Raw genomic sequence first — 23,956 nt, 5'->3', positions numbered from 1 at the left:
ACAGAAGTTGCAGAGATGGCTCGAAGAATTCCCACACACCTTGCACTTGGTTTTCCCTGTGATTAAGTCAAGCTGCATGTTAGTTTGGTGTGTTTGTCACAGCTAAGGACCAGGATCAATACATAATGATGAAAGCCCATACTTCATTCAGATTGAGAAACTTGTCTTTTGTTAGAGTGTGGGATAAGAGCTAATTTAATTTCCTTCCCAAATATCCAGCCAGTCATCCTGAAGTTTTATCCTCTTAAGATTTTACATTTTTAATGAAAATCAAGCCTTTTGATTATTCTTACTTTTACAAACCCATTTTGGCCAGAATAATTATGTAAAAAGTTATTAAGTCATTTTCTTACAGTAAGCATATGGGAATTTTTTTTTAAATGGAGAACATTGATGTTGGCAGTATCTTTGCTGTTGTGTAAATGGAAAAGCATTTTTGATTCACATTCTCATATAGGCAAAGCCGGAACTAGAACCCTAATCGAGCATTTCCGTGCCAACGTGCTGTTAGGGAAAGCCTTAATGATTCTCTCTTTTCTTTAATTGGAATCAAAAATAGGTTAATCCCAATTCTTGGTTCATGACATTGTCATCTTTGGTCTATTCATAGTCTTGTTTTATTGACTGATTTGTTCCATAATGAACACCTACCATCCCCACCCAAGAATTACAATACTAGATCTAAGTTACCACATGTGTCTTTTACTGTCCCATCCGCCTGCGTCTCCCTGCTCCCAGAGGTGACCTGTCTCCAAAGTGCCTTCCCCACTTCAATTAGAAAAGACCATGATGTGTTCCTTCCCTTTTCCCTTGTCTTGATTGCATGACTGAAGGGCTTCCCAGTGCTGGGAATGGAACTAATGGTTCCATTGTGATCAGAGTAGATGCCCTCGGATGCTCTCATGTGAGCAGACCTCCTCGCCGTTGCTCTGAGTAACGTTACTACGCACAGCCTGGAAAACCAGGCTCTGCAGGGTTTGTGCATGCTCCAGAGGAGACCTTCTCTTGTAGGTTCAGTCTCAGTTGAACAGCCCAGTGGGGCTGGTAGGCAGCCTTCCCCTTTCTTCCACTCTTGATGAACAGTGCTGGCTTTTCTGCTTCTGTCTAATAGAAGCAGTATATCAAGAAGGTGAAATACCAGGGTTTGAATTCTAGCTTCCCTGCTTTTGCTGGGAATTTAGGCAGATCAGTTCTGTTATTTTTAACCCACAAGTATGTCAGGGAGGTCTAGTTTGGAGAGAATGCCTGGTAGACGGGCAACAGCCCAGGACCCTAAAGCTCTGGATTTGAGTCCTGATTCCAGCATGCTTTGGTAAACAGATTAACCCTTCTGAACCTCGGTTTCCTTATCTATAAAACCAAACTGAATTACTTGGTCTCCCTCTCGTGACTAATGTGCATGCATATGAGAAAATGAAGACCGGTAGAAGTATGGCCGTCTGCCTTAAGGGATAGTGAAAGGAGAACAGCTTACTGTGCAGGAAAGAAGGAATTCTGATGTTGCATGAATCCAGTTACAGTCGACAGACACAGAAGTTAAATTAGCGTAGGTAAAAAGAGAAACTTGTCTGCAAGATTTTGGCTATTGATTTATGAAATCCTGGAAAGAGTTGAGACAACTTAGCCACCGAGGGCAGGATGTGGCTGTGTATCAGGAACATCTAAGATCAGGACTTACAGGCCATGGGGATTTGCTTTCCCATCTTGACTTCCTCCTGCCTATGTAGGCTTCCTTTCCTCACAGAGAAGGCGAGCAGAAAGCAGCCACTTAGAGCTCTTGAGGCCTTTGTATTAGTGCTTCTTCTAAGCCTGGCCGGGTGGGTTGGGGTCAGGTGACCATCCTCACACTCACCCATTGTGCTCAAGGGCAGTGCCCTCCTCACAGAGTCTGGCATATCCGCACAGTTACTGTGTGGGGTGGGGAGATGGTTTCCAGAGAAACAGTGCTCTGTGTATAATACGTACTACATGAATATGCGCTATGTGGATTAATCGTAATTGCCCTTTTATTTTTTATGTTTTGGTGGCCATCTGACCAGGTTTAAATTCAGGTGCAGTTTGAATTTATTGAATCAATAGCTTAGACTGAGTTTCTGAGCAGCTTTGAATGTACCTGCTTCACCCCAGTGCCCCTCAGTTCTCTGCTGGCTCCTTCTCACCCCAGTGCACCCCAGTACTCTGCTGGCTCCTCTCAGGAGAGTGTCATGCTGCTCTGCCCCTTTGAGCTTGGCCTCACACAAGAGCAGGGGACTGTGGTCTAAGGAGCTGTGTCCGGCCAGCACACTGAGAATGCTGGTAGGGGCTGTTCAGCCATGTTCAGAGCTGAGTTAAAAGGGGCTAATACCCCAACGCCCATGAACTTGAGTATTTCATGTTAATCATTGTCTTAACATCTCTCTTCCCCCACCTGCATTTTCAGAAGGTCATAAATAAAAATATCAAGACACACATTGCCATTTTCTCTGGAGTAAATCCTTATAACTGAGGTCTGGCTTTGGAGAAGCACACACCTATGGTAAATATTAGAGCTGATTGTCAAATGTGTGTACTTGAGATTAGTTTTTGTTGATACCTGCAGGATTTTGGTGAAGTAGTTAACAGAAAGTTAAGAACTTCAGTATCCCATGCTCCTGTGAATAACTTTCGATTTGGCTCTGGTAAGTAAAAGAAAACAGAATCTGAGAGCAGTACGGAGGCACCTTAGGGTGAGGTCCCCCAGTCTGTCTCAGAGAATTGATGTGGAGGGAGCTGAAGGCCTGTGGGGTGGACACTAATAAGAAGAAGCAAGAGGAGGCTTGTAGGTGGTGACTTGATGAGTGGGGGCTACACGTTTCCACTCTGCGTTCTCAGTGCTGTTTTCAGTACATCAGGCTGACTTGGGATTGAGCTTTAAGCCTTAATTTTTGCAACAAAGCTAAAAAAAAAATCACAATAAAGGAAAAATAGGAACTATTATTCCTAAGGAGCCCTTACAGGCTGGCACTCTATCCATATTATCACCCTAACTGCAGTCTTCACAGTGTGGATCCTCTTCTTAGAGAAGGGAGCACTGAGGTTTGCAGAGGGCTCCAGTAACCTGTCTCAAGCCTGACATACTAATCACTAGTCTTTCTGATCCCTGCCAGACAGGAATTATATTTGCTTTTATAACTTGTATTTTTTGGTGTGGTTTGTTTTTCCTTCTGAGATACTCTGAGCCTTAGTTTTCTTTGCTGGTAGAATTGTGGGCAATAGTGCTTAGTTTATATTAAGATTAAGATGAGATAACGTGTGTGAAGTGCCTGTCTCTCCTACAGATCAGCATGCCAGTTCTCAACAGTACTTTCTGCCTGTCTCCTAATTTGCACCTTTTCTTGTTACACTACATGGCTTATGTCAGAAACAAGAATATACTGAGTTTGGAGAGAACATGCCATAAACTCGTTTCTCCATTGTAACCAAGTAGTAAATGAAATTGGTTAAACAAGATCCTATTTTTAAGTAGGAAATACTTAGATCTAAAAGCTAAGTTTGTTATTTAGGTAGCCTTATTTCTGGAAGTTTCTAAGGCTTTGACGTTGTGATATAGTATTGATACAGCATTGTTCCCAGTGTTTACCTGTCAAGGTAGGAGCTAGTGAGGTTCTGGCCTGGGAGTAGAGAAAGGGCAGGGTCCTGGACCCCGTCCTTTGGGGTCAGCCTTGGGTAGCTATTGGTTTCCTTGGACTCTGATGAAGAGAATCACTTTACTTGTTAATTTAATAGGTTTCTCATGTGTAGATGGGGAAAATAAAAGTTCCATCTACAGAATATGCTGATCCTGTAACAAAGAGCTTAGTTCAGGGCCAGCATGTAACTTACTACGTCAGATAAATTTTAGATAGAGTAATAGCTGCTAGTATTTTCAATGATGACATTGAATAAGGGAGCTTGGGTAAGAGTACCCAAAATATAAACACGTTTAATGTAGGTTGGAGTTGTTAAACTGTTAATCTTCCTCTTTTAGGCTGCCACCAGATCAGAACAAATGTTTCACTGAAAGGTGTAGGCAGACTCTGCATATCATCTCCTTGTACACAGGAGGGAACAGGTACGGGTGTGGCAGGTGACTGGGACAGGGCAGTGGTGGTAATCAGCATAGACAACTGAAGAAACTTACATAGCTTTTTATTTTCACCCAGTAAGTACAAGCATTCTTTAATGTGAAAACAGTTCTGTGGGCTGCCAACAATTGGTACATGGGGCTCGTGCCCTGGGAAAGGTTTTGCTGTTAGCTGTGGCCTCAGATGGGATGAAATGGAATGAAAGGGAAAGTGCCCTATCTGTGGACTGACTTTCAGAGCCCAGCAGCATGGAGTACAGAAGGCTCTATCTGTCCCAACCCCACTGTGAATGGAAAGGGGGGTGGGGGTGGGGGGAAGCCAGGGCATCCTGGTGAGCTGGTGTAGAGAGTTATAATAAAAAGTGAGGTAGGATGTGTGCTAGAGCTGGTGAGTGTCTGTGTGGCTCTTTGAAAACAGGGATTCCTATATTTTGGCACTAAATCGGGTTAATTCTAATTATAGGTATTGTGGTCCAAATAGGCAGTTGTCTGTGACAGAGGAAAACTGTTTTCCATCAGTGGTTCTCAAACCTTTAGAATCACCTGGAAAGCTAGTTTAAAAGCTTGCTGGGCCTCACTCCCAGAGTTCTTGTGCAGAGGATCTGGAGTGAGGCCTGAGAACTTGCATTTCTGAGTTCCCAGCGTTCCCAGGTAGTGTTGATTGGCTGGTCTGAGGACGACACTTTGAGAACCACTGTTCTGTAGAGCCAGGCTGCAGCTGTGATACTGCAAGCCCAATGAGGTTTGAGTTAGGCCTCTTCCAGGCATGGCATACTGAGAAAATGCTGAGGGCGTATGGAGCGCTGTAGTAAACTGAAGGGGATTTGGAACCCTAGGTGTGACTGGCTGTAGGCTCTGAGGACTAAGATGTTCCGTGCCTGTGGCACACCCATTGAGGAGGCTGGCATAAGACACACAAGTGTTAAAATACAGTCTACATCAGGGTTTCCCCTTCTAGGGCAAGGGGCCTGGAATGGGATCGCTCACTGAGTGTAAGCTTCTCCGCCTCACCCCTCCCAAAGCTCTGACAACTCATTGACTGTTAGGAGCTTCAGAATTCACCTTGGCTGATTTAGGTTAGTAGTTCCCTATGGGCAGCATGCATTTGGATAGGGAACGTTGTGTTCACTACATCCCCAGAGCCACCTGATCAGCATAAATTAATCAGATTTGCTCAAGCCTGGTCCACGATCTCTTCATTTGTGACATTAGTACCTTTGGAGCATCTGCCTTCAAGCCACCAAGGGTGGAGAAAAGTCTGAGGGAACTTTCCAGAGGCAGTTTTGAGGCTCTTGTTGGAGGAGCATCTGTGAGTGTAAAATATCAGAAAACAGGAAAAACGAGTTGGACCACTTAGTGTTTTGAAAACTTGTCATGCAAGGGCACATGGCCCGGAAGGTGGACCTCAGGTTGTAAAACTGGAGATGATACTTTGAGATTAAGGCACTCCTCCCACTAACATCCAGTGTATTTCTCCACTTTAATTACCAAAAACAGAAGATAAGCCCTTCTGTTTCCCTTTTGAGAATGGTGTTCCTACACTCTGACCTAAAAGAAGGCATCTGGTAACTGAAGCACATACTGGAAGTAATTTTGTGTCAAAAGCTGTTCTTAGAACTCTAGAACATTAGGCATATAAAACTCTTCAAAATGGGTTCACATCATGTCTCATTCGGGTGTGTTGAGGAGTTAAGGCAAGAAGAAGGATTCCTTTTCTTACAGGGACTAGTCAGTGCCCAGAGGAGACGGGTACCTCAGCCATGGTTAGACTCCTGAGGTGGCAGTTTGTTACGCCGGAAACAGGTGGGCCTGGGAGTCAGGTCGACCGGCTTCACATCCCCCCTCTACCATGTCACCTTCTGTGTGACCTTGAGCAAATTAATTGAACCTTAGAGGTTCAGTTTGCTCATCTGAAAGTGGAGATAACTATACTCACAGGCTGTGGTGAGGAATAAAGAGGGCCAGGTTTTGCCTGGGGAGTGCTAGATATTCAACACATGAAGTCCATCTTATTCCTAGAGGTAGATGCCTTTTGCCAGAGTGTTACACCGGTTGGATGCAGATCTAGTCTGACCCTTTTCTGTGTTGTGTGAACTAGGAATGAAGACAGGATGGAGAGCAAAACAGGGCACGGCTGTCATTGCTCCTTTTTGCTTGTACTAATTCCAGATGATGTATGCAGTTGAGAGAAGGTTTTTTTCCCCCAGACTTTGTTTTGGAGAAGTGACTTAAAATGTTCTTAACCTTCTTTATTCCATCTCTGACCTCAAGGAGTCCAGGTGGGGCGGCTGCTCCTGGGTCAGTAGCACTGATATGCATGGGTGTCCTGGTCCCAAGGGAGGGAGGCTCAGCCCTGACAGGTGTTGAGAGGAGGGCTGCGCCCATCCACCCTCTTTGTTTTCCTGTTCGCACCCCCTGGGATTTAGAATATTTTCATTAATTCTCCAAGCTGTGTTAGATGTTATTTGTTGCGAAGTTCCCCCCCCCCCGCAAAGTAACATAATCAGAACACATGTAATGAGTGTAACTAAATTTTGAATTAAAATTTGTCCTCATTATAAGTGCCCCTCGTGAAGATCTTTCGAAATTATTTCACTTGAATTTATTTCATTTTGACATTTCAGAAGCACTTTAGTTCTTTCTTGATTGGAATATGAATCTTAGTAAAACTTTCCTGTGTATCCCCTTAAATTAATAATTCATATTTCTTAAACACGATCTGTGTGAGTGCTTGTCCTTTTAGAATTTAGTCTCAGGAGTGAGTCTGAGTCATTCTTTGATTGGTTAGGGGTGTTTTTTCCTCCTCAGCCTCAGCATGTCTGTCTTTCCTTCTGCTGTCTGGTCTTCCCTTTTATAAAGTCTGCGTGTGCCATAGGGGTGCCTCTGGGACCAGGAACTCCTCCGGCAGATCCCAGTTAAGAGCCGCCCTCTGGGTGGGCACTACAAGTTATCTCTGCTGCCTGCAGTGCCCTCCCCTCTCGGGGCCCCTCCCCAGGGGAGGGCCTGGGGGCAGATGTGGGGGCGCTGCACCAGCCCCCGCCACCCGAGGCTCCTCTTGTTTCATAACAGCAATTCCAACTTTCGGTTTTGGGAATGATTGACTCTCAAACTTTTCTTTCCCCTCAGTACTTTGTAGAAGACACATCTTCCTGAATTTGTATTTTCACTCTGCTTTCTTTTACCCCTAATTTCTTGAGCTATTCTCAAGTTACCCAAGGGAACCTGTTCACCATTTGGTGCTTAGAATTAAGCCTAGTATTTCTCAGGTTCTAAATCTTTTAAAATTTACTGTAGTTATTAAAATGGTAGGTTTGGTGTTTTGTTTTGTTTTTTATAATGACTTCAGCTACATCATCGAGCATTGTGGGCTGGCTAGGCAGCGTATGGATAGCAACAGCGAGGCGCAGAAATCCCTTTTCTCACTGTAAGAGACACAGGTTGAGGATGCACATAAGTTACTAATACCAGTTCCTCCACACTGGAGCTTCCCCGCTTCCTCCCACTCTCCTTTGAAAGCAGCAGGTTTATTCTCACTTGCATCAATACTGTGTGAAAAAGTAATATTGTAGTTTCTTTTGGAAAAAGTGAAGGCTTAAAGGGAAAAAATGACCTTATTCCTTGTTTTACAAGTATATTTTGCCTATGCCTTTAAAGTCTTAAGCTCCTGTCAAGAATAAAGGCTGCTTCCTATTTATCTTTGAGTCTGGCTGGGCATTTTTTTTTTCAGAAATATGGAACACATCACAAATTTGCATGTCATCCTTGTGCAGAAGCCATTAATCTTCTCTGTAATGTTCTCATTTTAGTATATGTTCTGCCAAAGCGAGCACTGCCTTGGAATTTTTTGTGCACGTGTATGAAAAAGGTTCAAATAAGGAAAACCTGTGCCCCTGTGCTGGAGGGTGAAGTCAGAGGTCAGGCTAGTCCAGTTGTGCTGACTCTGAGAGATAAAGGTCAGCTCAGAGCAGCTCTCCTGATAAGGCAGTTGGACTGACACAGTGTAGAGGCGGAGCAGTAATAAATGAGGTGACCTTTGTGCAGCAGACTCTGGGCTCCTGCACTGTGCCAGGTGCTGTGCTGGGCTTTGGAAACCCAAAGAGGAAGGAAGGTAGGAGATAGCCCAGAGAGAGGCAGCGGATTGGAGCCAAGGCTTTCGAGTGAGCCCTGTGTATAAATCCCCCGTTACCGTCGACTAGGTGCAGGTCCTTGGGAAAGTTGTCTAGTGCCCCGAGCCGTCGTGTCCTCTGAACAGGGAATGCTAGTATTTATTTACCTGTAAGGTTGTTCCTACTAAATGATCTCTCAGCTCAGTATGTGGCATGTTGTAAGCAGGCAGGCAGTCGCAGTCCTCTGCCTACTGCACTGAGAGCTGTGGGAAGCTTGTGTGCACAGGTGCTGGGGACATAGGGGGACAGGTAGGTGCCTCTCCCAGCAGGAACGTGTATGGATGGCCCCTGGGAGCTGGTGGCACTACCACTCCTTGGAAGTGAGCCAAGACTTGAAGTCCAATTAAGGATTAGCTGGCAAAGAAAGGGGGAAGAACATTCCATTCCGGGCAGTAAGAAGTCTCTACAGAGACACCCAGACACCTCTTTTGTAAGGTTTTGGTTTCCGGTTTGCCAGGGTCAGTAGGAAATCCATGAACTTTGCAACTCCTGTTAACTTTGCCAAGGAGGAAAACCTGGAGAAGTGTTAAATGGGTTCTTAAGAAAAGGAAGTCTTTTAAAATCTGAAGTCTCAAGAATAAAAAATAGGCCTTTGGCTTGGCAGGGCATTTGCCTGTGAAGCTTGGTGATGGTGTCAAGCCCTCAGGAATTCAGTGGGCGCCACGAATGGTTCCCACCCATTCCCCCCTGTGGTGGGATCTGAGCACGCTCCCTGGCAACCACCCACTGCTTTCCCAGATGCTGCCAAATTCCACTTTCAGAAGGAAATGATTCCATTCCTTTCTGACTCACGGGAATATTAAACAATCAAGAATAAATAACCTCTATGTACTTGGAGAGGTGGGTAAATAAATATCTTCTGGTATGTGATAGTGCAGTGATAGGAAAGGAGCAGGTCATGTTCTAGTGCTATGCCTGACGGAAAACAAGATGGTAAAGTGTGTGTATTGCAGGGAAATACACTATATTGATGCTGGAATCTAACTGTGAAGATTTATAATAGCAAAATAATCCAATTAAAAGTCTGCTGTCACTTTCAAATTCTTGGTTTAGATCCAATAGCTTTAATTTCCAGAACCCAGCATCTTCTGAGTATTTACTATGTTCATAAAAGGCCCTGTGCTAAGTTTGATACCTTGTAATCTCATTTAATTCCCAAAACAACTTTATAAAGTAAGTAGCTTCCCCATTTCTTGCAGATGAAGAGATTGGGGCTTTCTAGAACTTGCAGTTGGCAGGTCTAGAGTGAGCCCAGGTAACTGGATGCCACTATTCTCAACATCAAGCTAAAGCAGTACCACCTTCCCTATTTTTTGAAAAGTTGCTCTTTTTCAGAAAACAATTTTTGGAGTTAAGCCCCTAAGTGCCCGCCCCCCCCCCCCCCCGCATACCTCATTTCTATTCCTTTACTTGAAAACAATTCAATGACTTGTCTGGGCTTAGCAGTTATTTTTTTTATCAATTGCAGGATAATACCTAACAATGTAAAGACTTAAAGGTGTTGGATATACTACATGAAATCTAACAGACAGTGTAGGGAATCTAACTGGCTATAAACTTTTCTCCCCAGGGTTCTCTGGGAAACCTTTCATGTTAACAAGTTGTAGTCTCCAGTGCATATTACTTTTAGAACAAACTCATTCACACATCAGAATGGAAGGAGAAAGAAGGTAGAGGAGGAGGGCTGTGACTGTGCTGTATAGCCTGGTAACAGCAGAGCCACTGAGAATGTAAAGGGAGAATAAACAAGACTTGTTAAAGAACTATAGCAGAAATCAGTTTGAGCTTCTTAATGGGGTTTTAACATTCCGTATTTAGGGTGACTGGATTAAGAAAAGCCATTGCTCTTTGTCCTAGATTAGTGGTTTTTCCCAGAGTGGTGCCCAGACAGCAGCATAAGCATTACCTGAGAATTTGTTAGAAATGAAAATTCTCCCTCTAACCCAGACCTAGGCTAGATAAAATGAGCTTGATCTTGCTAAGATGGAGTGGAGTAATTACCATGGGGAGTTATTCCACCTAATCACATCAGGATGAGAATCAGGTAATGGAGATTTTTTTTTTCCCTCTACTTTGTCATTCATTCTCGATTTGTTAGACTAATAATAGCACCATTTCCATGTTTGTAAAAAGACTCATTTGACTGTTAACACTAGTAACAACAAGGCAGCCAGATGGATTAATGGTATTTAATGAGCCCATTAAACATTAGATAACTTTATATATGATATTTCCTTCCATTTCTTCCCTTTTTAAGTTACAAGCTAAATAATAATATCCATGTCTCTTGGGACTGTTCCTTTAGGTTAAAAACGTTTCTGCTGGCACACAAGACATGCCGCCTCCCCTTTCTGACTATGTGGAGAGAGTGGACAGCCCCGTGGCCTACTCTTCCAACGGTAAAGTGAATGAGAAGCGGTGGTATCCAGAGTCTTCCCATAAGTCAACACCGTAAGTAGCATCTTCCTTCTTTTGGTAGAATGAGTCTGAAAGAATGAATATTTGCCCGTGTTTATAAATCAGTTGCTGTTTTGTGTCATTCGCCTTAGGGGAAAAAAAAAAGCCAACTGTTTTCTCCAAGGCTGGAGACTGATCTTTGCCTTGCAAGTGGAGGCGGAACGTGGCCCTCTTTCCTGTTTCTGATTTTGAGGTTTAGGTGAGGGTGGAATGGTGTTACTGACTGATAGCAGAGCTAAGTGAGGTTCTCAGTCTCTCCTTCTGCCTCTAATACTAGGTCTCATTCGTAGAAGGGAGAGATGGCTCATGGATCAGAATCTTTCCAGTAGGCCCAAAGATAGGGTTAACTTCAGGCATAGCATGAACCAGGGACTCGAAAGATACCAGGGCTCTTGTTGCTACACTGGTTTTACTCTCAGTTCAGCTTCTGTTGTAGCAGCCTGGTCATATTCTCCAGGCTGCCCAGATATTCTAGCCCCGGGTTCAGAAAATGCAATTTCCTTTCCCCACACTTACATATCATATCTATTGGAAAGATTCTGATTGGCCCTTTTTGAGTCCAGGAAGATGGAGGTCTCTGATTGGCAAGGCTTAGGAATTCCCCTCAGTAATGGTGGCAGCTTTAAAACAGGTACATAGTGGATGTCATTCTGACAGTCATGACACTGGGAGGAATGGTGTGGTGTTTCTCTTTCCTCACCGATACTGGGTGTCCTAAGAAAGAGGATTCTTGCGGATGTGTTTTCAGTTCAGTAATTACCTTGAACCCCTGCCATGGTCACAGTACCAGGCCCAGTGCCCCTGAGAATGCAAAGTCTGCCTTCCCATGGAGGTTGCAATCTATCAGGGGTGGAAGAGAGTACACAGTAACTACACTGCCAGGGCGAGCAAGGAGCAGCAAAGGTATGTGAGGGGGTGCCTTGTGTGAGAATAAAACAAGTGAGTATAAAAGAAGGAAGTCAAAAGCTCCAAAGGGTGAAGTTCTGCACCTAGGAGATGGAGTTGGGTACTAAGGAAAGTATACAGCTGGTTTACTTCTGGGCGGTGCAGATTTTTGGTCTAATTGGACTTGTGTCTAAAAGTAGGCTTGAAGATTACTGAGAGTGCCCACATCCCCTAACTCTGAAATTTATGTATATATTTCTTGCCGAGCATTTTGTTTTTAAGCTTTCATGTTATATCAGGTTACTGTTTAGGATTTAAAAGGGTGTGGGGAGAGGGCAGATGGAAAATTTCTAAGGTAAAGACTTATAGAGTTAATATCTAATATAAAATTATAAGAGAAGGCCTGCTTTTTTTTTTAATTAGGTTTATTTGTTTATTATTTTTAGTTGACGTACTGGGGATTGAACTGGGACCTTGTGCTAAGCACGTATTCTACCACTGAGCCATACCCTCCCCACCAGGAGGCCTGCTTTAATGTTTTATTTTTGGGGTTTGTTTGTTTGTTTTTCTGATTTCTTTTGCCCTTTAACATCCTCCCCCTCTGGCCTCTGACCCCTGACCCCTCAGACAAACCCACTGAATTCTAAATGTTTGGTTTGCCACCTTGCAGCTAGAAGCAGAGTACCTGGCACTTTTGGCAGAGTGTCTAGGAACTCGTTAATCATTGACCCATGGAGAAAGTCACATTTTCCTCCCTTTAGAAGTAGCATTAACAAAGCACACAAAGCCATGCCACCCTGGATAAATTTAGAAAGAAGAAATAAATACCGCCACCACCCTCAACTACACCCCCCCCCCAAGCTTTAGGAGTCTACAAGAAATGAATAAGTATGCTTAAAAATCTCAGACTTTGACAACAGTTAGAACTAAGCAGTTCTGGGGGTTTTTCCCCTTATTTGGGGGGTTTCTTCTGTGGGGGGTAATTAGGTTTATTTGTTTATTTACCTATTTTTAAATGGAGGTACAGGGATTGAACCCAGGACCTTGTGCATGCTAAGCGTGCACTCTACCACTCAGCTATACTACCTCCGCTCAGTCCCTCCCAGTCAAGCAGTTTTGAATCACCGAGAAAACAGAGTCTACCTCATAGACAAAGCTCAAGATGACAGTTTCTGTAAGTTGAAAGCAATAAGAAAAAAATACTTCAGACTTTCTAATAGTTGATCTGAATAGCAGGGCTGATGTTGGAAAGTCTCAGGCACCTTGTCTCCCATTTCTCTTCTTGCCCTTCTCCCGCTCAACTACAGGGGAACGTGAAGCTTTGCATTTCTGTTATTCAGAAGCAGTCTACAATTGCCACAGCTCTTGGTCTTTTATTCTGTGTTAAGCTTTGTTTTCCTGCTTGGGGTAGAAACATTATGTGCAATTAAAAATATGATGCAATATTAAATAATTGCATTAGGAAAATAAGTGTAATGGTAACCATTCATTCTGCACAGCTTCAGGATTATTTAACTTGCAATTTAAAAAGTTTCAATGAGCTCTTGAATCTATTATAATATAAAGTTTTTTAGTTTAAATTTTTACTATTTTCAGTTTTTCAATGTTGTGTCTGGAAAAGAGTTTTGATATATATGAGTCTAAAATTAATATTACCTACAGCTTATGTCTGAGAGTCCGCCTGCAGAGGTAGATTAGTGTGTGCCTTCCTCTCCCCACTCAGCATTCCATGGAACTGGAAAAACCTGTAGGAGAGAGTCATGATTGTTATTTTCCTAAGAGCCTTTGTGGAGTAAGTCCCTGACATAGGTCAGGTAAACACCTTTCAGATCAGCATGAGTTTCCTAAAGTGAAATCTTACACCCATTTTACTTAGAAGGGTTACTAATCAGCTCCTCTTACATGGGAGACTTAAAGCTGCCCGTGTGTATTAGAGGAGCTGAGCTGGCGCTGAATTGAGCACAGGAAGCTCGGGATCTGCTCAGCAGAGGGCATGTGAGCTGCTTGAGTGAATGCTCCCACGTGTAGATGTGTGAGTGCTTACTGTCCCTGCCCTCCGAGACCGCTGGCAAAGAGTCCTAGGGCTCACTGACAAATGATTGCTGTTTTATTAGGGTACCTGAAGTGGTTCAGGAGCTTCCAGTGACTTCACCTGTGGATGACTTCAGGCAGCCTCATTACAGCAGCAGTGGTAACTTGGAGACACTTTCCAAAAGGGCTCCCATGAAGGGCAGAGCAGGAAAGTCTAAGCGATCAGAGCAAGACCACTATGAGACAGACTACACGACGGGTGGCGAGTCCTGCGATGAGCTGGAAGAGGACTGGATCAGGTACTGGGTTGCCTTTCTTGGTAAAACCACGTGCACATACAATGGTTGGCCTGGGCCAACCAGATTTTGGCATGTAGCCTTCTAAACTGCGGTGGGTGATATAACTTCATTCTTTGCCAACTAGGACAGGAGACAGTTTTCTGTTATATTTTTTTCTTTTGTAATAAAGATGGACAGGAAAGGGGATGTATTTGACTTAAAAACCCTTTGGCTTAAAAACATGTCTTAAAAACACTTGCAACACCCCTCACAAAATGGCTAATAAATGTCGCCAGTGCTCTTACTTTTACCAGTGGTCACTCAAAGATAGTCTTTCAAATAAATAAAACACAAATATAGAGGAATTTTGTTTTCCTAATTATAAAATTCCCGGACCAGTGCCATGGCTCTCCTTTGGTGTTTACTTTTAAGGTAAGCTTTCACGATGAGACCAGAGATTCTTTAAAAGTTTAATCCAAGGACTTTGGCAGAGTGTTTTGTAAACAACCGAGTTAACAATTTAGTGTTGTGCATTCAGTGGTTTTATTTTAGTCCATCACCCCCAACGGTACTTGTGTATGACCTGCAGACTTTTTTTCGCCTAAGGATTCTGATGAATGGGGCATAAATCAGAAACATTTGCAGTGTGAATGGTGGTTAGTCAGAGCATTGCTTCTAAAGGCAAAGGAGGGGTAGGTGGGGCAGGTATAGGTAGAAGTTCCCACCCCACTGGCTGGTCTCATACTTCGTCTCTCCCCTTCCCCCTAGTTCCGCCATGTACCTAGAAAATATTTGCCTCTCTTGTATCATGCAAGATTTAAATGAAAACTATTAGGAATCCTGAATTCTTGTTTCCCTTTTGAGCAAATCATTTAATTTCTCTGCTCTGTAAAATGAAGCTATTGAGACTGACTTAGATCTAACTTTTGAAATTCCATATTGCTATGAAGTCCCTTAGTCCTGTGAAGCAATTTAAGCATATTTCCTCAGTGGATTATAGAGTAATCACCATCATATGTAAAGAATAGCTGGTATAGTGAGAGATACAAGTGATAGAATTTTTTTTCAGAGTGTAATGCATTGCCAGATTATTTATACAGTTAGCATGCATTGTTATACATATACCTTTTAATGTCTTTTATAATCAAAGGACTTAAAGTAAGAAATTTCCACTTAGGAAAAACAAGATATGCCCCCTACCCACAAAAATGCTCAAAACAGTCTGAAAACCATAGGTGGTAGCAGAAAACAGCCAGCTGTCAGCCTGCTGCTCTGCCATTGCAGTGATGAAATCATCCTTGTGTTCCAAAATTCCAGTTTTAAGACTCTCAACATAAATATCCATTATCATGTGGTGGTATATATTCAAATAAATGAGTTCCTATGTCAACCCTTGAATTTCGTAAGTGATTTTCAACTTATTTCTAAAATCAGTGGGCATAGTTTTTTTTTTTTAACTTGAGCAGTGATGGAAAAAGCATAATCATTCTTAAGAGAACTTATTTCCATCCCACCTCCTGCCCGTAAGCAGCAACAACAAAAACAAAACCAAGAGAATGTGGTTCTGCATATCCTACCAGCTTTATTATCTCTGAGGAGGAAGCACTGGCTCTTATGTCTGCTGGGGATACATAAGTAATCATTTTCTTACTCAATTGTTAGGGAATATCCACCTATCACTTCAGATCAACAAAGACAACTCTACAAGAGAAATTTTGACACTGGCCTGCAGGAGTACAAGAGCTTACAAGCAGAGCTTGATGAGGTCAATAAAGAACTCTCCCGTCTAGACAAAGAACTGGATGACTATAGAGAAGAAAGTGAAGAGTACATGGTAAATTCAAGCCTGATAATTCTATGTGACTTAGAATTTTATTCTAATCTATGGAGACACAGTATCCTTTATACTAATGTTGATACAAATTTTGCTAGTTATTATCAAACTAAGTTCACTGAGCAATTGAAATCGTCTTACAGTCTTTTCAAATTGAAGAGTGTATTAATGTATGTACTTAAGAATTACAAAGCAGTAGTCTATGTACATAAATAAATCCCTTCCTATTTAAAAGAAAATAGCTACATTACTTTTTCTACTTATAAACACAATTCATTCTTTCTAGAAAAAATTCAAACAATACAGAAAAATCAATTGCCTTAAGTTTTGTTATCAAAATATTGTTGTTAAAATATCCCCTCCATGCAGACATGCACCTAGGCACACAAAATCTTGGATGAAGAATCATCTTATATGTTTTACTTATATCCTTCCTGTTTTTCTACTCAGTAGTAGTTTATGGTTTGTTGTTGTTTTTCTTGATCTTTTGGCTGGGGTAGTGTTGGTCCATGTAAAGTTACTCTTTTCCTTTGTATTCCCCCTTTCTATATTATACTCTCTGGAAAGAAGTCACTATGCATAGATTACACTTAGGGAATTGGGAATTATGCACCAGCTCTTTAAAGGCAGTATACCTTACACAGATTATTCGGCATTCATCTGCATGGGAAACTTGTTAGTTCCTCCCATGTATTTAATCATTTATATCAGTATAGACCCATGGATGTCTGTTTTATACTTTGGGTTATAATCCAACACTACTTAAGTTTTGTTGCTTCAGGTGCTTTAGCTTGAACTGTTGGGAACTCTTTCTGTTGCCTCCTTTGTTTCTGTGACATAGCCCCATTTTTGTGAAGGATTTTTTAAATACTTCCTGGCACTGCTTATAGCCTGCTTTTCTATTCAACAGTAGTTTATGGTAATTGTTTCATATCAATAATAAAGATATACTCACTGAGAAAATATTTTATGTGTTAAAAAAATAACTCCACAATTTGCAATATTGTGGTTGTACCATAATTTACTCAAGGGTCATCCTCTATGAATAGACATTTAGGTATGTCTCCTTTATACCACACATACACTCTGCCCCTGCTGGTAATACACTGGTGAATGTCTCCATCCTTGCACGCTTACCTGCTTAGCTGATAGAACAAAATCCAGAATTAGAAGGTGCTGAGTCAGAGGTTATGTACACTTAAACTTTTGTTGCAAAACTGCCCTCCAGAAAGATTATATCAGCTGTATTCCCACCAGTAATGCTCTAGAGGGCTCCTTTGAACCACATCTCACTAACATTTTCGTGCCTGAAAAATTATTGCCTCATGTTTTAGATACTAGTATTTAAACTTTTAAAAAAACCACATTATATATTTATTTGAATTTCATACTCATTTCATGAAAGACCTTTGCCATTTTTAATTGGGGTGACCTGCTTTTCAGCTTTGAAGTATTTGCTTCTCACATAGTTTGATTGATTTGTTTTTTTCTTTTATGGCTTCTGAATGGTATCATAAACCTTTCTCAATTCAGTGAATGTTTATTCATTGTTACTGTGTCCTTGATGTGGAAATGCTGTGATTAGAACGACAGATTACATTTCTGCCCGTGAAGAACTCCTGTTCAGAGAGAAACTGACACCTAAGCAACTTAGACAATGTGACTAAAGCTATAATTACATTATGTAAAGAAAGTCCTGTAACTGTTCAGAAAAGGAGTAAAGTCTGCTGGAGGTCTGGAGAGTTTAGGGGCAGCTTCATTGAAAGGTAACCATCAGAAATTCTCCAGATAGTAGGGGAGATCATAAATACAGATATATGGGGAACATGTTGGAAATCTGGAGGCATTAATGTGTTTAATTTTTTTAAGGAATTGCCAATAATGGACACTGAGACTGGAAAGGTAGGAGACTAGATTAGCAGAGAAGTTGATGGGGCGCTCAGACCAGTTTTACAATGGGATGTAACCTGATCAGAGCCGTGCTTTACGAGAAACCCCTCTGGGGTCCATGTGGCATGTGGACTGGTGTGGGGAGAGATGAGAGGCAGCAGAACAAATAGGTACCTACCTGTGTGAATGGGACGTGAGAAGTATGTTAATGTCATAAATTTCCCAGAACTGGCTTCCTTCAGGCCCTTCTGCTGACTGTAATAGTTTTGAGAACTTTTAAGAATTCATTATTTTAATCCCCTGTATTTTTGTCATAAGCTGGCATTTTTAACTCCAAAATATAACATCAGGAGTGTTGTTTTTGAAAGAGAAAATGCCCACTAAACGTATTCCTTTGTTTCTCATTAACAGGCTGCTGCTGATGAATACAATAGACTGAAGCAAGTGAAGGGAGTAAGTGTCCTGGGTTGTAAGATGCTTTTAGGGAGAACTTTCCTATAATGTGTTTTTCATTTAACCTTTAGAATGAATACCTAGGAATACCTTGTTGTACATGCACTGATTAGAGACAAAAGGCCCTATAATTGCAAGATGAAAACTGTAAGAAGTTGGAACCTTAAATTCAGTTGTTTGCAGATACAACCAACCCTGATTTAAAAAAAAAAAATTTTTTTTCAGCACCTAGCTTAACCCCTGCCATCCCATGCTCCTGGGCACTCCAGGCCGAGGGATCTCAGTTGGCCTAGAGTTACGGGCCTCACCTTTGCGCCACCCCCACCCTCCATGGAAGGGGCTGCCGGGCACAGCTGCTGTGAGTCCACATCCTCGTGTGTGTCTGTCCACACTTTTTAGGCGCCATGCCAAAGGCCAGCCCTCTGGCCCCAACACCTATTTTGGAAGTCCCCCGTGGCCGTGTGTATGTCAGTAACAGTTGTACAAAATAAATTCTATTTATCACTATTGTAAAAAAAAAAATTTTTTTTAGGTTGAAGTATACGTACAGAAAAATGCACCAATCGGAAGTGTACAGCTTGGTAAATTTTCACAAAGCAACCAAACCCCTTTGTGCCTGACACTCCACTAAAGAAATACATTTCCTAGTACCCCTTGTGTGCTTGTCCGGTTTTTACCCTCATCCCAGGGGTGACCACCACCTTAAGTTCTAACACCATAGATTAGTATTGCCTATTTTGAACTTTATGTAAATAGAACCATACAGTATGTATTTTGTGTGTAATTTCTTTAGCTCAGTACTGTTTGTGAGATCCATTCATGTATTAGCATGAAGCAGTGGTTCATTTCTTAAGTGTCTGTGCACATGGGCACATATTTGTTAGGTATATACGTAAGAGTGAAATCGCAGGGCTGTTGAGCGAGTAGGGATCCAGCGCTGGGTATGGACTGTCAGCAGCATTGCTGGTTTGTGCCAGTTTACATTTTCACCAAGCAGTGTAGATGCCTGTTGCTCCATATCCTTGCCAACACTGGGCATCAGTCTTTGTTGACTTAAAACATTTTTGTTTTTAAAAGATTTTATATTAATTTTTTTAATTGCAAAACATCAAGATTTTGAGTTCAAGAGTTTAAAAGCATATACAGTAAAATTTCCTGTCTCATTCCCCATTTACCCAGTTTTCTTGAGTCAGCCCAGATCACCAGTTTCTTGTTTTACTGATTTTTTTTTTTTTAGGTCATGTGTTAGCAAAAAGGCCAATAAATTTTCTTGGTGATTTTACACATCATTAAAATTGAGTTTATTGTTTGTAAAACTCAGGTTAGAGGTGAGATGGAGCAAAGAGAATCAGCTGCCCATGTAGTTAGAGATACTGCCAGAGGCCTATTATGTTATTTCATCCAACACTCCCAGCAATTCTCTATGACTATTACTCCCTGTGTTTTTGTTCACCTCTGCCTTCCCAGCAGCTAATACATAACTCATTTTTACTTTCAAATTTACCCAATGTTTTTTTTCTCTTTTTAGTCTGCGGATTACAAAAGTAAGAGAAATTATTGCAAGCAACTGAAGAGCAAATTGTCACACATTAAGAAGATGGTTGGAGATTACGACCGACAGAAAACATAGAAGGCAGACGCCACATGGTTTGAGAGATGAAGTATGTAACTGACATCTATGCTGTGTTGTCAGGAATCAAGTGACTTTGGACTCTAACCCAGGAGGCCAAGCCTTTGTGATCATTACAGAGTTTTGGTAGCTTTAATATCATCAGTATTAAAGCATTCTATAAATAGCTTTTGGTAATCAACTGGGCTGCATACTCCAAATAAGGATTTTTATACTTTAAACATTGGTTCTTGTATTAAGAACAAAAATGTTGAGGTCTTTAACCCTTTCAGGAAGGTCCCAGAGTGAACCGTGCTGTGAACTTTCACACCCCAGCCAATCAGGTCTTAATACCTAAGTGTGCTTATTGGGTCTCAATAGTTTAATCCTCCCAGAATTCCCCCTTTAGATAACTGTTATTTATAATCATTTCTTTTCAGATAAGGAAACTGGGCCCCTGCAATTAAGTCTCTGCAGTGAAACTGCTTGTTTCCGGGCTTGCAGTTTTGGTTAAGTCTGTTTTATGACTCCAAGGATAAAGTCCTTGGCCTTTTCATATTTTAGTTTCTATGGATACTGCATTCTGCCAGCCTCCTTGGTGATTTTTTTTTTCTGTGTGTAAGTGCTTAAGAGCTTTTTATTTCACGTTATCCTGGTAATAAAGATCATGTAAAAGTAACAAATGTGTGAAATTTGAAGACTGTAAATATATGTTTACTTTTTAAAAATCAAAGTTTAAACCTACTGGGTTAGAATTTTGTTGTATATTTTTTAATGCTTTTTATCTTTTATGGTTTACATACTTTTTTTTTAAACCAACTAGTCTTTTCCATTATGTCAAAGTATCCCATTACATTTATAATTCAATTGTGACTTGAATTATATCTTACGGGAATGTTCAAGTTCTGTACATATTTTATAATTATTAAACCTGTTGTTTTCTTTCCATAATGTACCTTCTTGACGTCATTAGTGCTGTTAATATTAAGCTGTGGAAAACTACATTCAGAAGTTGTATCTGTTATTGTTTTAAACTATTTTGGGTGCTGTGCTGGTTGGTAGTTTCCTAAATCCTTTGGCTAACAGAAGACTGATTTGTCTGGAAATGTAATGCAATATCATAAAACACCAAATTATTTCAAAGGGTGCCCTTAAATCTGAGCACATTTTTTTCAATTCAGATTTTTACTGGTCAAGTAAAATTAGCTGATAATACTGGGAATATAGCTAACCAAGTTGATTGTGATTATCCCCTCAGTTTAGAACTCTTTTTCTGAAAAATTTTTTAAGAAAAAGTTTTAAATTAATCTTTAGTATGCAATTCAGACGTTTAAGTATATAATTTTTAATATACAAGTCTGAATCATTTTCCAAAGATAAATGCTTAAATCAGGTTTCCATTATAACACTGATTCATTTCTTTAGGTTGAAGAAATTCTTAATTTTCTATGGCTGTACATACTTACTACAAAAGTAGTAAATAGTTTATACTTTTCATGCCTTTCGGATTCACAGGAAATGGTAAGGATTCTATTGAACAACCTAAGTGATTTTTATATGTGTTAAAATTTAAACTCTTTGTTCTTGGAAGTCAACATGCTTAGTTTACGAAGGCAAGTTTGCCAGTGTTCCAAAAAAAGTAAAACCATTCACCTGAATGTAGAAAATCAAATAGCACACGTTTTCATTGTAAAATTGTGCCATAAAATTGGACTTGGAAATTTTTTTAAAAATCATTTTTCAAATATGATACACTAAAGACCACTGCAGAAACCAGGATCAGGGTGTTTTTGTTAGGATTGGCGTTAAGCAGCAGGATATAACTTTGAAAAACCACTCGGGCAGTTTTCTAATCTGGAAAATCAAGGTTTAGATTAAATTTGGGAGGTCTTCCCATCTCTGACCTTTTGTGCTCATGTTTGCTTTCTGCTTTCTGCTATAAACCATTATTCCAAAGATTTTGTTGTGAGAGCATGCGGTCGATCTGATGAAGGTTCGCCGCATAAAGTGATTCCCTTACACGTGTATTTCTGTATTAAAAGTAAGAAAGATCAATATTTTAATTTGTCTTATTTTGAAAATTTAAAGAAATACAAAAAACTATAAACATGTAAACTCACCACCCAGAAATAACAGGTGTTAATATTTTGTCATATATGCTTTGTATTTTTTTGAAATAAATTTAAGTCTGTAAGTATAGTAAAAGTTACATTGCATACACGTACATGAAATCTCATTTAATCCCTACAACAATCTATTGACATAACTTTCTCATTTTCATTTTGCAGATGAGAAACCTAATGATTTGATAGATTAATTAGTCCATTGTCTTATTAGCAAGTGACTAAACTAGGGTTGGAATGGTCTGTTGCAATATCGGTGTCTCTACTCCCATTCTAGGCTGACTTTGTTAATAAATTAATGAGTTGGACAAAGTGGGATTGCTCTGTCTGCTGTTAACAAAATAATCCTATTATAATTTTTAGTGCATTTTAAGTACAGTGGGCCCTTGAAAAATTTAGGTTTAAACTGCATAAGTCTACTTAGATGTGGATTTTTTTTCACTTAACTTGTACTATAATACTACATGACCCACAGGTGCAGCGTGCCCTCTGTAATGTTGTATGTGGATTTTTGACTGCTAGGAGAGTCAGTGCCACTAACCCTCTCCTTGTTCAAGGGCTAACTACTTTTGGTTAACATAAAGTGCTTCATATGGAATATATGAAGTATCTGTGAAGGCCTGAATGGGTATGCAGGTGTAAAGAAGGGTCAGGGCTGAAGAGTACTTTAATCATGGCTCCAGGGCCCTTAGCTTCAGTTGGGGTAGAAGCAGACATTCTCCCAGCTTCAGCACTGGGATGGAAGTGTCTCCCCTCCTGACATTTTCAAAGGCTCATCTGGGAGAATCAGAATTCAGTCTCTTGGCAGCTCATGGTTCTACTACACTATACCATGTCTCTTCTTATGTGAAAAGACGAGTAAGTTAAATGGAGGACTACATCATCCCTCACGTGTTTCATGTTAACATTTCTTCTAGTGGTGATAGTTATCACAAAAATGCCGAAGTAACTTGGGCAGTATTTAGAAAATGTGTTAAAATAATGTGACTTGGGAGTTAGAAAAATAACATGGACACACAACCATGTTTTTTTGTGACAGCAACAAAATGTGGAACCAGGTCCCCAAAATTCTGGTTGCTGCCACAGGACCCACTTGCTTTTCCTGCACATGTTGTCCCATTGATTTGCCCTCCAGCAATTACTTGCTGTGTGACCTTGGACAAATTACTTAGCCTTCCTGTACCTCAGTTTGCTTATATGTAAGAAAGATATTTGTACCTCGTCTCATGGTCGTGATGAAGGTAGTTTTGTCAGAAAGCAGTAACTGGCCAGTGACACCTATTTCCCAGAGCCAAACAGTGAGACTTTAAACAAGTTTTTAGAAAGCAAATTGGGTTCTAAAAGTACATGTAGTGTCCTAATCCTATATGCTCGGTGTATGCTGGGTGCAGCTTTACTGTGTAAATTCTTTTGAATTTTAGGCAGATAACTGCATTAGGCTTGGCATTGTGATTTTTTTAGAGATGATGAGCAAGGACTTTAAGAGATAGTACAGAGTTTATATATCAAAATAAAGATTATCAGATACTGTTATAAGCAATTCTGGAGGTTTTAATGAGTCTCTCGAATGATTGAGAATGTTATCACAATTGGCAGGTTCACCTTACACAGTCTCTGGAGTTGTACACTTTGAATTTCAGCTTGATTCCACTGGCTGAGCTGTTCATGAACTTCCGAACTCCATGGATTGTGTCCAGCCACCCATGGGCAGAGAACAGATTGTTCCGTTCTTTTATAGTTGTTCCTTAGTTTTACAAGTTGAAACATTTGGCTAGGTTAGATCATTGTACACAATTAAAATACTGTGTCATAATTATGGCAAAAGATTACCATGGATTTATGCATGTTTTGTTTTGCCTTAGTACCATTCCTACTTCAGTCAAGATCTGTGACTGAAGTAAATTCAAGGGAGAGTAAACTTTACAGGTGGGAAAAGCTTGAATGATTCAGCCTCCTGAAGCACAAATATGCTTTAATTTAAATTTATTGGAGAGTCCTCTGTCCTTTTCCTGGTTTTTCATAAAGCCTTCCTGGACAGATGTATAGTAAATATAAATGAGAAACGTGGGGCTTGGGGTTTTGGTTATTTGTCCTAAAGGTATGTATCCCATCTTGGAATAGTATGGCCAGTTACGACAGAAGGAGAGAA

The 23,956-nt window shown here is 40.7% G+C and overlaps 1 protein-coding gene and 1 non-coding gene across 5 annotated transcripts in view; one reads left to right on the top strand and one right to left on the bottom strand.

Annotated features, from left to right (window-relative positions):
* OCLN (occludin) overlaps positions 1 to 21,893 on the top strand; it is a 45,885-nt gene extending 23,992 nt beyond the window's left edge. For all 4 annotated transcript variants that reach the window (XM_006197555.4, XM_015245351.3, XM_015245358.3 and 1 more), the window contains exons 5-9: positions 10,553 to 10,698; positions 13,704 to 13,919; positions 15,561 to 15,732; positions 18,034 to 18,075; positions 19,604 to 21,893. In XM_006197555.4, the coding sequence (XP_006197617.1) occupies positions 10,553 to 10,698; positions 13,704 to 13,919; positions 15,561 to 15,732; positions 18,034 to 18,075; positions 19,604 to 19,705 (678 nt within the window). In that variant the 3' untranslated portion in view covers positions 19,706 to 21,893. The remainder of the gene's footprint in view (positions 1 to 10,552; positions 10,699 to 13,703; positions 13,920 to 15,560; positions 15,733 to 18,033; positions 18,076 to 19,603) is intronic.
* Positions 7,807 to 7,911, bottom strand: LOC116280116 (U6 spliceosomal RNA). The gene has a single exon (XR_004189450.1). It is a non-coding gene; the product is annotated as a U6 spliceosomal RNA (small nuclear RNA).
* Positions 21,894 to 23,956: the final 2,063 nt, after the last annotated feature.

The sequence above is a fragment of the Vicugna pacos genome, chromosome 3 (genome assembly GCF_048564905.1).
Source record: "Vicugna pacos chromosome 3, VicPac4, whole genome shotgun sequence".
In the NCBI taxonomy this organism is placed as follows: domain Eukaryota; kingdom Metazoa; phylum Chordata; class Mammalia; order Artiodactyla; family Camelidae; genus Vicugna; species Vicugna pacos.
This window is presented reverse-complemented; position numbering and strand designations above follow the sequence as displayed.